The 17,717-nt window shown below is 32.3% G+C and overlaps 1 protein-coding gene across 1 annotated transcript in view; it reads left to right on the forward strand.

The window, feature by feature from the left end:
* Positions 1 to 17,717, forward strand: part of Hers (Histone gene-specific Epigenetic Repressor in late S phase) — a 142,703-nt gene that overhangs the window by 74,360 nt on the left and 50,626 nt on the right. The window contains exons 6-9 of the mRNA XM_080171013.1: positions 1,650 to 2,163; positions 10,680 to 10,840; positions 11,413 to 11,494; positions 11,905 to 12,091. Of these exons, the coding sequence (XP_080027139.1) occupies positions 1,650 to 2,163; positions 10,680 to 10,840; positions 11,413 to 11,494; positions 11,905 to 12,091 (944 nt within the window). The remainder of the gene's footprint in view (positions 1 to 1,649; positions 2,164 to 10,679; positions 10,841 to 11,412; positions 11,495 to 11,904; positions 12,092 to 17,717) is intronic.

The following is a 17,717-nucleotide window of genomic DNA, read 5'->3' on the forward strand; positions in this document are numbered from 1 at the left end:
TATCTAGAGCTGTAGCTGTTCGTTGATAAACTTTTTGCTGTTGTCATCCTTGTCTTTTTTCTATATGATACTGCATACGAGTTAAATGGGTTTTATACAAAGTCGCAAAAATCTTAATATTAAATTAGTAAGGTATTTTGGTTTTAGTCCCTTATCTCGCCAACCACTGAACCGATTGATTTCTCCATTTTAGCGAGGCTTTACGTAGGTCTCGGGAAAGTTTCAGGCTATTTCATCTTTAGATATAAGTCTATGTATGAATTTAGGCTATTTTCTGCCCCCTTCCTGTCCTTTCCCCTTTGAATAATTTTAACCACTTGTGCTATTGTCTTGGGGGTTTGACATATCCCCCCTCCCCCCAAATTACAATGTAACTAGGTTATGTATGACATATTATTGAACAATAAGACACAATTTTGCTACTTTTAGTATGTTGAATTTACTGGTTTTTAGGAACGTCTATCAAGTATAACAAGAAATAGCTTAGCAAAACTAGAGTTACCATAAGTAGTATAGAGTTCTTCTTCTAATATCTTAATATACTTTTTTGTTGCTAAGATACTCTTTAATTAGGAATGTTTGTACGTCTGTTTGTATGTAACAACGTAAAATACTTAAGCTTACAGAGTTTTGTGATTATTTTTAGTCTTGTTTAATTGTACTATGTTTCCTTGATTTTAATCCTTTAAAAAAACTATGTTGGACATTCTAGTTGTATTTTTTCTATTATATCAAATGCATTTTGGGTTTTAGCATATTTTATTACAATTCTAATAAATTCTAAAACTTAAATTTATTCCAAGTAATTATAACGGTGCGGGGGATATAGAAAAAACATGGGTATCTTTTCTTATTATCAAAAATGAAATAACTGTCTTTTTCTTAATCACAAGTAAATTTTGTAATCATTACTTATGTACAAAATGTTTTTAGACCTTTGGCAATTTTACAGCAAAAAAGATTAGTTTCAATTGATTTTAAGATTTAAATTCATACATTTTATTTGATTATGTCCATAAATATTGACTTCAATAAAATTCCATTATTATGGGATGGCGTTGCACAAACAAAATACCATGGCTCAAAAAATGCAAACTTTTACAATTTTAAAAACCAGCTGGAAGTCTAACTAAACCTGACCCAAATATGACAATCCCTCTTAAAAAAGTATTTCAAACATCCAAACAAGTTTAGATTTAAGGCTTATGCGCCGCTGCGGAGCTTTGCAAAATACACTTAAACATCTTAACCCTGTGGGGGGCTTTGAATGTGTCTTAGCGAAACAATGTTTGGGGTCTAACCATACAAAATCTAATTATATCATGATTATTTTCATAAAATGGATAAATTTTATATTCACTCATTCTACTTTTTCTAGAATATTTAATTTGTTCAAATTGGATAAACACAAGGTACTATAAATATTAATTTTTTTTAATGTCTTGCTGTTTTTTGGCCACACCCTCACCTTACAAATTGCCACTCCTAGATTTGCCCCCATAATAATAATAATCTGACCTTAGGTGTGGCAGCGTTGTAGAAAATACCATAATAGCACATCATTATTCATAATGCCCCTAGAAAATATAGTTGCCAACCCTCCCCCCAGTTAAAAAGGATTTCTTTCAATAAACCTCTATATTTTTCAGGCGGACATGAAAGATTTCATTGTGGGCCGACGAATGGCGAGCATGAACGCGAGCGCTATGATGAGCGCAACCTATAGCCAAAAATGGACTCGGAAAGACCCACTGAAAATGGCCATAGAGGCCTCTCTACGAGATCTTGAGACGATTAAAGATGAGCCGCAATCACCAGGTCTACCCGAGGATGAACTTAGTGATAGCAATGATAATCAACCCATTGTCAAATCCAGAAAATCATCCAAACAAAAGTTAAAAAAATCCGCCAAACAAATAGTGAAAAAATCCTCGAAATTAGTTAAAAATAAGGCGGTAAAGCCCGTGAAAAAGGCTGTCAAACGTGGCGATGTGAAAAAGCCAGTCAAGTATGACGATAGTATGCCCAATATTGTTGATGCCAAAAATGATAACTTTGCATCAACTGCTGATACAGAGGAGAATGACACCAAGTTGGGTGATGATGAAGCAATAGAGACGGAGCCACCGAAATTGGAGTCAATGGTCACGTCACAATCACAACAGGAAATTGTCTTTTATATTTATTTACATTTTAAAGGGTATTGAATAGTTATTTTTAGCATCATATTATAGACAGCTTTCCAGGGCTATAAAAATGGTCCAATCTTATAATTTTTAAATTTAATGTCAGACGAATGTATGTATGGTAGTAGTAAGACAATATTTGGGACAGTTAGGACTTGACAACAAAGGTGTTGTCTGTTGTCATCAAATGTTTTGAAATATCTGCCCTTTTTAATGATACATATTTTAAATGTTGCCATAATGACTTTTGAATTGCGAAAAGCAGTTTTTCTTCACGTTTTTATATCCCTGTTCGATTCACATTATCCTATTCTAATAAAGCTGAAATTGAAACGTTGGTTGACTTAAGTGTTAGGTGTTTATTTGAAATGACTATACCAAAAAGTAAACTAGTAAGGTTTTTTTGTTTGTTTGTGCGTTAAGATCTCACTAACCACTGAATAGATTGAGTTTTGGATTTTATGAAAGCTTTACATAGTTTCTGTGATTGTTTTATGCTATTTTTATTTCTGTATTAAAGTCTTGGATGGCTCTAGGCTGTTTTTCTGACGCTGTTATTTTCCTTTTAATATATACTAGCGGTTGCCCACTTAGCATCTAGGGGCTTAGTATTCAAAATTTCAGAATTAGGCTGAAAAATAGCTGGAACCATTCCAAGACTTTAATCTAAAATGAAAATCTATGTAAAGCTTAAAGTAGAGTTTAGTAGTTATTGAGATCTTAAGCTTCAGACAAAATACTCGTATTACTGGTACACCGACAAACGTCCTACTACGACAAACGTCCTAATGCGACAAACGTCCTAATGCGACAAACGTCCTAAACGACAAACGTCCTAAGCGACAAACGTCCTAAGCGACAAACGTCCTAAAGGGACAAACGTCCTCATGCGACATCTCTTAAGTAAAACGTCCTACTTTTTTTTTTAGATTATGAAATAAAAAAATCTTCTAAAATTTGAGAACAAAATCCACTAACAAAAAAAACATTTGAACAATGAAAACCAATATGGCGATAAAACACAGGGAAATAATTTTTAACTGAAATTTATTTCTTGAATAACTTTATCCATAGGCTAAATTTTGAAAATCTGTCCGACAGTTTTTCCAAAGTCTGTGTTGGCTATCCAATGGCATGGTTTCGAACCCGATGCATCCTTGCATTACAAAATTCGACCTTTAATATTTTAGGAGGTTTTACTTAAGAGATGTCGCAGTAGGACGTTTGTCGTTTAGGAGGTTTGTCGCTTAGGACGTTTGTCGCATTAGGAGGTTTGTCGCATTTTCAGGTTTAGGACGTTTGTTGCATTAGGACGTTTGTCGTAGTAGGACGTTTGTCGGTGTACCGTATTACTTTATTTATATATCAGCATAGTGCCTACTACATTATATGGGTTAAACTAACAATGTTTTTTTTTTTAAATAGATAAGCTTCTCTATAACTTTAATGTCCAACCGTAAGAAAAGGATCTGTGTGAAACATAGCTTAAAACCTGCCTTTGACCTATACCTAGCTTCCCAGAGATTTCAAAACCTATTAATCCAACCATCTAGCTATTTTGGTTTAGAATTAACATTTCCAAATTAACACCTACTAACTGTGGTTTGTGTGTGTATGTGTGTGTTTGTGTGTGTGTATGTGTAAATCAAAAGAATTTGAAATGTAATATTTCAAGAGTGACAGAGCAGGGAAGAACACACTAAGTCAACAAATAAGGGATAGAACAATGGAAAATAAACATTTCCCCCCATAAAAATAAGTTACCTATTTCTTTTAATGGCGGATTTACCCTTAGGTATACATTTCATTAACTATATAACAATTTCTTCATTTTAATTAATTTATTTACAATAGCTGCCTAAAAATAATTCTACTTTATTGTATACTTTATTTTACTTTTTTTTTGCTGCGCTGCATATGGACATAATAATCCATGAAAATATTCCTTTTCCCCTGATATTCTTGCCTATTCATATATTAAGTGTTTATTACATTTTCAACATTTAGTTGTAAACCTATTCTACATACATATTACCTATGCTTTGGTAGGAAGATTACATGTATAAGTATAGATATATACTTCAGATAACTACCTGGATCCAGTGTTAGGGACCTACCTTTTCCTTCTGTTAGCAAATTGTGTTCTTTCTTTTGTAGGGACTTTGCTGTGTTTATATTTCCGATGCTATTAACTGATTTCAAAGACATCTAATACAAAATGAGGACAGGATCCCATTCCTGAGGGCAGAGTTACATATAGCTTATGTCTCCTCTATTCTTTTACTTCAATGTATAGTGGAATAATAGTTATTTCTCGCATCGTATTATAAACAGCTTTCGGCGGATATAGAATGTACAATTATAAGATTAAAACCAGTTTTTTCAGCCCCGAGGTGCCGAAGGCACGGGCTAAAAATACTGGCTTTAATCTTATAATAGTACATTTTTATATTCGTAGAAAGCTGGATATAATACGATGCTAGACATAGTTTTTTCGTATGGATGAGAACCGGTTCTTATCCACCGGATTCGAATGAATACGAGAAATTTCTTTAAAAGCTTGTTCCACCTTCCCTTCTTAGAGTAAGAATTTGACGAGCTATAAATTTTAGTCTGAAAGCTTTGCTACTATAGGTCTTTCAAGTTCTTGTTATATTATTAGTTTTGTTGTTCTTTTTGTAACTTTAGAAGTGTTTTTGGTGCTGACATATTTAATCAAATTTAATGTTTCTATATTTTTTATATAAGGTAAAAAGGTGATGGGTGTTCCTTTGGAAAATACATAATACTTTTAAAAACATGAAATCATTTTGGTAATTTGGTATGATGATTTGATCCTGTAACTCTAAAATCATTATTAATTTATTTAAATGTAGAAAATATTATAAAAGATTTAGAGATAGTAAATGAAGACTAAGACAAAGTAGAATGATGATATAATTTAACAGATGACTTAATATTGGTCTTGCTCCACCCCACTCCTTCTCTCATTCTAAATTGCAGCAGAAAGTTGACTTGTTAATGAAGCTAATTGATTTTATTGCACCTCTCTCTCACTCAAGATTATTTCCTCTTCCACTTTTTTCAATCCATACATCACTATGGTCTAAAATTAGAAAATTTTAAAAAATGCAGAAAAGGTAATAAATTTTTACAAGTCTTAATTAGTAATTAATTTTCCACTCATAAACCAGTTTTAAGAATGGTTTTTAAAAAAAGAATTCATATTTATAACACTGCAAGAAATATTCAAAGCCTTTAGAAAGAATAATTATAACATAGGTTTTAAGAAGGTTTTACTTAATACACACACCTTTTAAGAATGTGAGTCTAACTAAAAATGAAAAAGTATACCTAGGTTTTCCAAATTTATGAAAGACCTATAAAAAAGTTTTACATTTTTTACTATCTTATTCTTTTTCTTTAATAATAGTTACTCTGTCCTAGATTCCAGACTGTCTTCTTTCCCCTTTCCCTTTCATTTCCTGGTTATGAATGCATAAATTATGTTGATTTATGGCTGGAAAAGTTGCACATTATCTTCTCTGTTTTTCATGTAGTTCTGCTTCACAAATTCACCAGCGGCTATGGCCCCAACTTCTATGGACAACAAAACATGATGGCGCAAGTGGTCTCAATTGCATTTAAAACCTTCCAGTACCCAAGACATACAAAGCTCTCATTGAAAGCACAATTTTTAAAATTTCTGTTCTTTAGATCTCTTGCTATCTAAGATGTTGCAAAATGTGTCTTCTTGGTTATGGAAAGGTTTTTACCTATTTTGGGGTTGGGTACCTCCACCATAGTAAGAGATTTTCCACTTTTCCTTTTCAAAGTGAAGAGTTAACCTCAGCACGCACCCCCCCCCCCCCACATTCCTTATATTCTAGGTGCCTTTTGAGTGTAACTGTTAGTTATGGATGAAATAAATTAAACAATAAAATGGAGAACCAAACCAAAATGTAAAATATTTATTGTCCATGTTTCATATGCATTTGTATGTATACTTTATGCACAAATAAATAAATAAACACAAATAAAAGTAAAAACATAAACATAAACTATTTACATGATGAATAAATATTTTTTTAGTAGCGAAGCTACTCTATAATTTGAAATGTCCGTCTGTCTGTATGTCCGTATGTCCGTATGTCCGTATGTCTTAGTTTGGGGGAAACGTGATTTTCTCGGCTCCTATAAAAGATAAAGGGCTGAAAATTTTTGACAACATTCCCATTATTAAGGAGCACAATTAACTATAAACATCAATAGCGATAGGACCGCTTTTTAGCAGGTTTTAGGCTATTTTTGTATTTTTCACATTTTTCTCCATATCTTCGGTGTTTATGGTCCGATTTCCAAAATTTTTTTAGTCTTAGATATCAAAATTAAATTTCCTGTCGTTTCAAGAAAACATCAATGGTGGTCAGACTGCCTTTTTGCAGGTTTTTGGCTATTTTTATATTTTTCACATTTTTCCTCATATCTTTGGTGTTTATGGTCCGATTTTTAAAATTTTTGTAGTTAAAAATATCAAAATTAAATTTCCTGTTGTTTTGAGCATCCAGTATGTAATTTACTTTGACCGTCAGTCTGTTAGTCGTATTACTGAAATATAAATATTATGAAATTAAAAAAAAATTTGAAAAGGTTTCGTGATTTATTTCCTAATATACAATACATGCTTTTGACAACTAATCTTTAAATTCTTATATATATTTTTATGCTTCGCTACTTATGGATGTTGTCATCCTTGTATATTTATAACTTCTATATAAGTTGCCAACATTAAAGAGTCTTGTGAAATGGTTTGAATTTCAAAAAGCCTTATTTTTTTCATTTAATCTAGTTATAGTCAATATTAAAGTAAAAAGAATAGAGGATTCACGAGCTTTATTTAATTCTACCCATAGGGTGGGGACCGAGTAAAGATTTTTAGTTAGGTCTTTCAATATCAGCCAATTGCATCAGAAATATAAACACAGCCAAGTTGCTACAAAAGAGCAGTTAGCAATTTGCTAGTGGATGAAAAAGGTCCACGCCACTTGGGTCATCTATACTATATGTACATTTATTTATTCAATCATACAGAATAAAAGAAGTTGGCATTTAAAAGTTTTGTCAATTATTTTATTATATGTACTTGAAGGAATGGCATCAATATTTTATGGATAAATGCACTGGATCAATTTTATCTGATTTATCATTTATTTTGTGCATTACGAGTTGAAGAAATAGATTGTATGTCCCCACAATTCAGTTGATTTGTTTTTAAAAAAAGGGCCGGTTTAACAGTTTTAAAGTATTTTACATTATGGCATCAAATTGTTAATATTTGCTGGATTTTAACCAGTTTTCAGCCATGTTGTATTGTATTACACTCCATTTTCCACAAATATTAAAATAGAAATCTTAAAACTGTTTTACTTCAAGAACATGAAACAATTAAGACACCACTTATTTAGTTCACAAATATTTTGTGTTAAGTTTTAGATCAGGCTAGCATTCCATGTCTAATAGCAAAAGGGATCTTAAAGGATAATACAATGAAAGTAAATGATTTTATCATAAACATATAAAACATATAAAAGGGGCGTCGTAGCTCAGTGGTAACGCACTGAGTTACGGTGATGAGAGTTCGAGTTCTAGTCCCCATGTGGCAACTCGAATTTCTCAGTTGAATACATTCACGCAACTTCCCCTGGTTGTGTAAGAAGGGGATAATTGAGTAAGTTTGGATACTCAATAGTCACGTACATAATATCAGTACTACCCTTATCCCAAGCTCCTCTGCGGAGAGCGTCATTCATTACGGTGACTTAATTTGGGACACCTGCCATACTCAGCGAGGGTGAGGTAATAATGAGTAGCTCTCATGAGATAGCGGGTCAAGTCATAATGTGCTTGAACGTGGAGCTTGATAGCCCTAGTGGCTATACAAAAAGTGTCTCAGCCTACTCCATGACTACTTAGGTCCAAACCCTAAGAAACTATGGCTAATCAATCAATCAATCAATCATAAACATACATACCAATTAAAAATGATTGCTTGAAACTAAAGGACTTCAAAATCCAATCAAGATGAGTTTGCAGTCCATTGTTTCCTCCCTCCCTTTCTGATAATCATCTTAAAAAACCTGTATTATCTAGTTAAAATGATATATGCTCACATTTCAAGATTATTGCTAACTGAAAGAAACACTTTTTCTAACTCTCTGTTACATCTTTCACATACTGGTTTCTATTTAATCTTGGATATTGTGTTCAATGCAGTTTTTTTCAGCCTTTGTGTTACAAGATTGATATTGAAAACTTTGATAAAATTGACATAAAGTAATCTCCTGGAGTAAATCTGTTGTTGGAGAAATATAAATGTCTAAACTAGGTTACTTTTACTTTTTAAAAGTTAGTTAAAAATAAATTTATTAGCATTAACAAGATAATTTTGTTAAGAAAAAAAGATTATTAAACTATAACAGATTAAACTGAAGAGACTGTTATTATTTTAATTGAAAAAATAATTTTTATGGTTAAACAAACTTAATTTGAATTTAGAAACAAAATCTTATTTTTTAATAATATACCTACTAGGTAATAAATACATTACAAAAACAAAGATTGAACGGCCCTATTAGATAAATAAAATATTTTGAACACCCCTTACCAATATAGTTATGTTGGTCAAAATTATAAATTCTTGTTGGTAAAAGGATCAGGGATAGACAGTGAATTAATTGTAATTTTTCCCCCTATAATTTTGCCCTTCTTAGTTTGTCCCCCCTCAAACCATTTTCCCCTGTCTCCTTACACTTTTGATTTTTTTTGGTAAGATCTTATATAGGTACTTTTCTTTACTCTTTATAAATAGCATAAAACCCCCCTTGGATCTTCAAGAAGATTTCCAGAAAAATCTGTTTAGCTAATTTAGAGATTATTGGCTTTTGATAGAAAAACACTTCTTTATTAAAGTATCTTCCATTATAGCAAAGCAACTCGATAATTAATTTCGGCCGTTATTCCATAACGCTATGGGGGAAATGTAATTTTCTTGAATGCTATTAAAGAAAGACTGCTGAATTTTCGTGAAGTTTTCTCATTTCATTAAATTTCAATATCCTTTGAATCCAGAATAAAATTTCCTTAGTCCGTCGGTCTGTCAGTCATGCTATCAAAATTTCAATATTAAAACATCTTCTCTTTAAATCACTTTGCCCGTACTTCCATCCATGATGTTGTCGTCCTTTATTTTTATTTTGAGAAAACATTTCTCTTTTTGTTAGTGTTGCAAGTATAATAAACATAATGTTTTATTACACCTGTTTTATTGGCAGGAAGGGAGTGGGCATTAGGTTGTTAATTCTATACTAGTCCCCAAAGTTTTATAATAACGTTTTATTTTAAACAACTTTGGGGACTTTTAATTAACTTTGATAGGTTGATTTAAGAAGTTAAGTATTCAAACGTTGTAACCACTAATTGTAATCTACAGAAGGGGTTATTTTTTTTATCATTGGGGTTTTAAATTAATTTGTCGGCCATTGTCTTATTGTATGCCAATGCATAATACAAATTTTAATTATTGCTTATGAATGTTAACAGTAATGCAGGTTAGACTATAAAAGTTGGAAAGATTTTTAATCAATATAATAGATTTGAAATCTGCATAAAATTTTAAGGATTTTTTATAAAATTCGTTTTTTATATAATTCTTTATTTAAAGGCGCAAATACGATTTAAGTTAATAAATTTTGACCAATAGGATAGCTGGATTGGAAACTACCTACGCTCTAATTGGTTGAATGATGTACGTCACTTAAGCTTCTCCAATCAGAGCGCAGATAGTTTTCAATCCACCAATCACAGATCTCAAAATTATTTAACTTAATTTGTATTTGCGCCTTTAAATAAAGAATTATATAAAAAACTAATTTTATAAAAAATCCTTAAAATTTTATGCAGATTTCAAATCTATTATATTGATTAAAAATCTTTCCAACTTTTATAGTCTAATGCAGGTGTCTCAAGGGATAAGACAATTTGTGGAAACTTATTTTAAATGGGGTTAAATTAATCTGTATATGATTCTCCACTAAATATTAACCAGATAACAGACTGAGAAATTCACAATTATAATTTTGAGGAAATATTATTTTTTTTGCAAACATGAATTATCACCTTATTATATTGTAAAAGTAAGCACACATATTGACGGCTAATATTAATTGCTAGGAACAAGCGTTCTGAAAAAAAATCAGTAAAGAGGTTTTCACATAATTTTGACTATGAAACCATCCTATTGATTAGAAATCTTGTTTTTCTTTAATTTGTTTTTTAGTTGGATTTAACTTATAAGGAATCATTGTAAAATAGAACCATAACAGTCCAGCGGTTATCGAGGTCTTTCGGCACAAAAACACAGACGAAGGGAATAATACGTATTATTAAAACTGTATTACGAGAGTTTTAATCAATAAAAAGACAATGTAAAAATATAGACTGATCCCTCATCCTCCAAATCAGCCAAGGGTGGGCCAGCAGCCCCACCACCCACCATCCCAGTTCTAGGTCCCTCCCTGGCTGAATATTTTGGGAGGTCAAGCACCCCCCTGCCACCCCTCATATTCACCAAGGCTATTCCTTACGAACATGATCAGGTATACAGTTTTTATTTTTAAGAATTGGGCCACTGAAATAAAAAGTGAAAATTGAACCATATTTAAAAATCCAACCCACAAGACAAATGAACTAACTAAGCCATCAAAAACATCTCTCTAATTTGCATGGATTACCAAGTGCTTATGTAAGGTAAAAAACGAAAGTTTACATTTATAGCTAGAGATGGCTTTTTACGTCGAAATTGCTTTTTGCTTTTTGTTGTGTTGTACAAAAGTTACACATTTTAGATAAAAATTGAAAACAAGACTATGTTTCAATTGAATATATATCAAGGCCTTATTTCACTGGTACCCCTTAGCCTCTAGGGAAGGGCATGGAAGTCAGAAAGTAGCCTAAAACCATAAAAGACAATTATGTAGCTTCTCTTTAGTGTACTAATGTACAGCAGTTTCTGACATCTAAAGCTTCAGACAACCCTAAGACTTCATATTATACGATTATCAATAGAATATTATTTTCATTCTGTGTTTATGTACAAGCTGACAGACCCCAGATATAGAATAGTTGCGCATTTTATAAAAAACTAATTTGTTTTTCTTTCTCCCTACAGGAGTTGGACCAAATAGTGGCTGGATGTTTCAAGAAGTTTGGCCGTAAATCTACGGATAAAAAGGAAAAAAGTTTTAACTCAGGTATGTAATCTGTTTGCTTTTTACATCGAAGGGATATTAAGGGATAAGACGATGTTCGTTAAATTGATACACATCTTAAAATAATAAACAAGTTACTAGTTCTGCAGAGTAAAATTATTAAAAATAAGCGAAGCACAAAAAATCATTTGTGGGATACGGACAAGGAGATTGAAAGAGCTTTGGTTAAAAGTAAGAACCACGAAACCTTATCACATAATTTTTAATGCTAATTTGTATAGGAAATCTTAACAAAAAAATCAGTCGTCTATCTTGAATAACAGCTGAGAAAATCACACCCCATAGCATTACGGACTGACTGACAGACGAACAGACAAAGTGAATTATAGAGTAGCTTTGCATTTAATAGTTTAATTTCGAATATAAAATACTGAAAATTCTTTACATTTCAGATGACCCAATGTTCCTAAAACCATCCATTGCTGAGTCCGATGGCCTAACCTCCTTAGACAAAAAATCCGCCACCACACCAAATTCTGGACGACGACCTTCACTGGAGAGCAAATCTGGCGCGGCAAAATCTGACGACGAGGAGTCACAGAGACAGAAGCTTATTGACAGTGTCCTCATGAGAAATAGGTTAGTTTTCAATATTTGTCAAGAATATCCATGGAGGGAGGGGATATTGGACTGTTTAATAAGCTAGTCCCCAAGATTTACAATAACGTTTTCTTATTCGTTGTAACAACTTTGGGAACTTTCATTAAATTGAATTGTCGAAACGTTTCAACAATTGATCATCTAAAGAAGGGGTAATGTTGTGTACTAGGATTGGAGATATGCATCAATTTATCGGCCAGTGTCTTATCTCTTCAAATATCTAAAAATATTTTAAATAAAATATGAACTGCTAAATTAAAAAAATAGATTTATACTCTAAGATGGCCAATCAGACACAAAAATCTAAAATTAAGTGAACAATATCCTAATTGAAACTATAAATAGCTAGGTAGATTATAAAATATAAATAGATTTATTAACATACCTAGATGATTAATCAGACTCAATAATCCAATTTAAAAGAGAAAATAAATCTTTATTAAAGATACTTCAAATGTTTATAGCTAACTTATTACTTATATGGATGAAATGAATAAATTGGTCCACTTTCTTGCCAATAATGTTGTCGTATTGACCTTAGTTTTGTCGTAGCTGTACAAAGGGGGGGGGGGGGGGGCGAAAGTGACACTTTTTGAAACCAAAACTAAAAGTCAAAGGAACTCAACTAAAAAAAGAGTTACAGGTCTGACATTTTGCATGGCAGTTGCTTTATAGGGGTACAATATGGAACTGTGAAGAAACGGCGTCGCAACCGCCGAGAAAAGGCAAACAAAATTTCGGCGGGAAACGGCGGTTTTCGGCGGTTGCGCCGCCGTTTCTTCACAGTTCCATATTTTACCCCTATAAAGCAACTGCCATGCAAAATCTCAGACCTGTAACTCTTTTTTTAGTTGAGTTCCTTTGTTGACTTTTAGTTTTGGTTTTAAAAAGTGTCACTTTCGCCCCCCCCCCCTTTGCAAAATTTCTAAATCCGTTAATAAACAAGGAAAAGTATCACAAAGAATTAGGATGGACATACAGACATACGTTATTCTATTTACAGAAAAGCTGCACTTTTAGAAAGAAAAGAAAAACAGGATTTTAAAATGGCAAGGCAAATTCATTCAAGATAAATAAAAAACGATTTTAAGACAAACAAAAAAAAGTTACAAAGAATTTTGTTAAAACTTAGCCTTAAAGTATGTTGTTAACAAATAAGTCCCATAATTCTTTGATATTGATTAATAGATTTAATGAAATAACATGGGTTTAGCTTAAATATAAAGCAGGGAATTTTGGATAGTAACCGATAGTAAAAAAATGTATTTTAAGACGTAGTGGCTATTTTGATTTATAATACCAAATCTTCATCGAATTTAGTGGTTTATTAATAATTCCTGCCAACAAATTAGATTTTATTTTTTGAAAAGTTACTATTTATCCCAAGATAATTTAAAAAGCTTTCCATAAATAGAGAACTCAATCGGTTCAGCGGTCTTAGCTAAAAAACGAACAACAAGTACTTTTTTATAGAATAGAATTGTTATTTTTCTCTCGATTATCTTATCCTTTAGCACTGAGAATAATTCTTTTGGTGATTAATTTCTACCTTTTGTAAATGTTAATTTGCAGGGAGGGAGAGGACAAACATCAAAATAGTTATTTATCCTTTCATAGACAGCTTTCCGAGGATATTAAAATGAATGATAATAAGATTGAAGCCATTTTGTTAGCCCAAGGGGCCAAAGGTCTCCTTTAACAATACTGGTATTAACTTATTTATTTTGATATTCATATATATAATTGTCTGTTTTACGATGCTATACATGAATTCTCATTATTACTGAGAACCGGCTTTAATTTAGCGTTTTTTAGTCGGAATCGAAGTCAGACTATATATTAATCAACCTACATTAAAATTTCATGTACTAAACTTAAAGGATATTATTATTTTTCTCGTCTATTGTCCCATCCCCTCCCTGTAAGGCTAGTTAATTTGTCATAGTCATGATTAAGCAATGGGCTAGCTAATCAAAGGGCAGGACAAATTAAATTTTGACAAGATTAATTTTATTTTAACAAAATTGTAGAAATAATTAACAACACTTCAAAAGTAAATATGTAAAATATTAAAGCTAAACTATTTTCAACTAGCAGGAATTGTCAATAAATCCCTAAATATGGTAATTTCAAAACATAGACTAAATTCTTAATTTCAAAATTTATATGTACAGTCTTTTTTATTTGTTTGGAGGGGAGGTTGCGTGAAAAATGTGATAATAATAAAAATGTAAATATTTCTCTAGGACTTAATATTTAACAATATTGGTGTCTCTATAATATTACGAAAAATAAGACAATTGGAGACTAGACACGAAGTAAGTAAGTGATCTTAGCCTGGGTATTTTGATTTTAAACTCTTTTTTGTCTAAATACTAGGCAAAACGAACGAAGGAGAAATAGCAACAAAAATCAGAGAGAGAGGGGACAATGGGCTGTTTATTACACTAGTCCCCAAACTTTTATAACAACGTTTTCTTATTCGTTGGCTTAACAATTTTGGGGACTTAAATGAATTTTGATTGGTTGCTTCATTAACTTGAGTGTTCAAACGTTTCAGCCACTAATTTTAATCTACAGAAGGGGTAATTTTGTGTTTAATCACAGGGGATGTACATAAATTTATCAACCTTTGTCTTATCCCTGTAGATCCCTGAAAATTATGCTATTTTTATTAAATAAAAAAATACACCAAATTGTGTGAACACTTGAAATAAAATGGTGAATGGATATATTTGACAATTCGATATTTGCCTATTTCCTGGGTGCGCAAAGCAATCAGCAAAAAAGCTTTCGTTAAATCATCTTTAGAACATATTTTAACAATGAATAAAGCTACAAGAAATACCTTTTTATTTACAGAGCATTAAATTACCATATTTTTTACGTATCGAATATGCAAATTTGTTATTTCTGGAATTGAAACACACTTAAGCAAAGCAACAACAAGCCCACAATAGTTTACGCGCGTTCTTTTTATCCAACTTGGGTTTAGGGGGGGGGGAGTTCTGCCACTTTCGCGTAAACAGTGTGCAGTGGACTAGGTATTGATTTTAGATTATAGGTTATTTAGGATAAAAGTTTACTTTTGGGTATTAGTTCACGTATATTTAATCATTTTTTGAATAGGTCTCCAGGTTCAGGTGCTGCAGGCTGGAAGGTCGTTTCTGGACAGGTAAAAAAATTAAAAAAATTTTGTTTGAAGAGTTTGAGAGCAACTTATAAAACAAAATATGCTTCTTTTTGAATGTTATTAACATATCTGCAGAAAAAATTAAATTCGGCCTCCAGGTTCAGGTGCTGCAGGCCTCCAGGTACACTCTGGACAGGTAAAAATTAATTTTTCTTATTTGAAGAGTTAGAGGTACACTTATTTATCCAAATATGCATCTTTATGGATGTTATCATCATATTTGCAGAAAAATTTAAAATCGGCCTCCAGGTTCAGGAGCTGCAGGCCTCCAGGTACACTCTGGACAGGTAAAAATTAAAATTTCTTATTTGAAGAGTTTGATGTACACTTATTTAACCAAATATGCATCTTTTTGGATGTTATTATCATATTTGAAAAAAAAAATGACAATCGGCCTCCAGGTTCAGGTGCTGCAGGCCTCCAGGTACACTCTGGACAGGTAAAAATAAAATTTTTTTTATTTGAAGAGTTAGAGGTACACTTATAAAACAAAATATGCATCTTTTTGGATGTTATTACCATATTTGAAGGTAAATTGACAATCGGCCTCCAGGTTCAAGTGCTGCAGGCCTCCAGGTACATTCTGGACAGGTAAAAATTTTTAAAAAATTATTTAAAGAGTTAGAGGTAAACTTATTAAACCAAATATGCGTATTTTTGGATGTTATTATCATATTTGAAGGTAAATTGATATTCGGCCTCCAGGTACAGGTGCTGCAGGCCTCCAGATCCATTCTAGACAGGTAAAAATTAAAAAAAATTATTTAAAGGGTTACAGGTACACTTATAAAACCAAATATGCATCTTTTTGGATGTTATTATCATATTTACAGAAAAAATTCAAATTGGACTCTAGTTTCAGGTGCTGCATGCCTCCAGGTACACTCTCGACAGGTAAAAATTGAAATTTCTTATTTGAAGAGTTAGAGGTACACTTATTAATCCAAATATGCGTGTTTTTGGATGTTATTATTATATTTGAAGATAAATTGACAATCAGCCTCCAGGTTCAGGTACTGGAGGCCTCCAGGTCAACTCTGGACAGGCAGATAAAATATTTTTTAATACTTTTTAATTTGGAAACCTTACCTGGATCCTGTTGACTGCTGGTTGTTAGTAGCCATTTAAAAAATCCTAAATGGTTATTTTTGAATTTATAGGTATGGTTTCTAAAAAGAAAATGGCTAAATTATAATAATTTAGTATAATATAGCAAAAATAGAAGACTTACTTAATAAATTTTGTCCTATTATTATATTTTAATAATTTTCTATTTAGAAACCTTTCCTCTAATATCAAATATAACCTTTATTGGAATTTATCTTGCCAGCGGCCACAAGCAGTCACCAGTGGGCACCAGGATCCAGGTAAGGTGTCGAAATCAAAAAGTATCAAAAAATATTATAACTGCCTGTCCAGAGTGTACCTGGAGGCCTGCAGCACCTGAACCTGGAGGCCGATTGTCAATTTACCTTCAAATATGGTAATAACATCCAATAAGTTGCATATTTGGTTTAATAAGTGTACCTCTAACTCTTCAAATACGAAATTTTAATTTCTACCTGTCCAGAGTGTACCTGGAGGCCTGCAGCACCTGAACCTGGAGGCCGATTGTCATTTTTTCTTCAAATATGGTAATAACATCCAAAAAGATGCATATTTGGTTAAATAAGTGTACCTCTAACTCTTCAAATAAATGTTTTTAATTTTTACCTGTCCAGAGTGTACCTGGAGGCCTGCAGCACCTGAACCTGGAGGCCGATTGTCATTTTTTCTTCAAATATGGTAATAACATCCAAAAAGATGCATATTTGGTTAAATAAGTGTACATCAAACTCTTCAAATAAGAAATTTTAATTTTTACCTGTCCAGAGTGTACCTGGAGGCCTGCAGCACCTGAACCTGGAGGCCGATTTTAAATTTTTCTGCAAATATGATGATAACATCCATAAAGATGCATATTTGGTTAAATAAGTGTACCTCTAACTCTTCAAATAAGAAAACTTAATTTTTACCTGTCCAGAGTGTACCTGGAGGCCTGCAGCACCTGAACCTGGAGGCCGAATTTAATTTTTTCTGCAGATATGTTAATAACATTCAAAAAGAAGCATATTTTGTTTTATAAGTTGCTCTCTAACTCTTCATACAACAATTTTTTAATTTTTTTACCTGTCCAGAAACGACCTTCCAGCCTGCAGCACCTGAACCTGGAGACCTATTCAAAAAATGATTAAATATACGTGAACTAATACCCAAAAGTAAACTTTTATCCTAAATAACCTATAATCTAAAATCAATACCTAGTCCACTGCACACTGTTTACGCGAAAGTGGCAGAACTTCCCCCCCCCTTAATGCCTTTCTTTGGGTATAGTCTTTTTCGTGGCAACGACCCTTACGGGGCGTTTCTTCG

The sequence above is a fragment of the Acartia tonsa genome, chromosome 9, assembly GCF_053477335.1.
Source record: "Acartia tonsa isolate MP-2025a chromosome 9, ASM5347733v1, whole genome shotgun sequence".
In the NCBI taxonomy this organism is placed as follows: Eukaryota; Metazoa; Arthropoda; class Copepoda; order Calanoida; family Acartiidae; genus Acartia; species Acartia tonsa.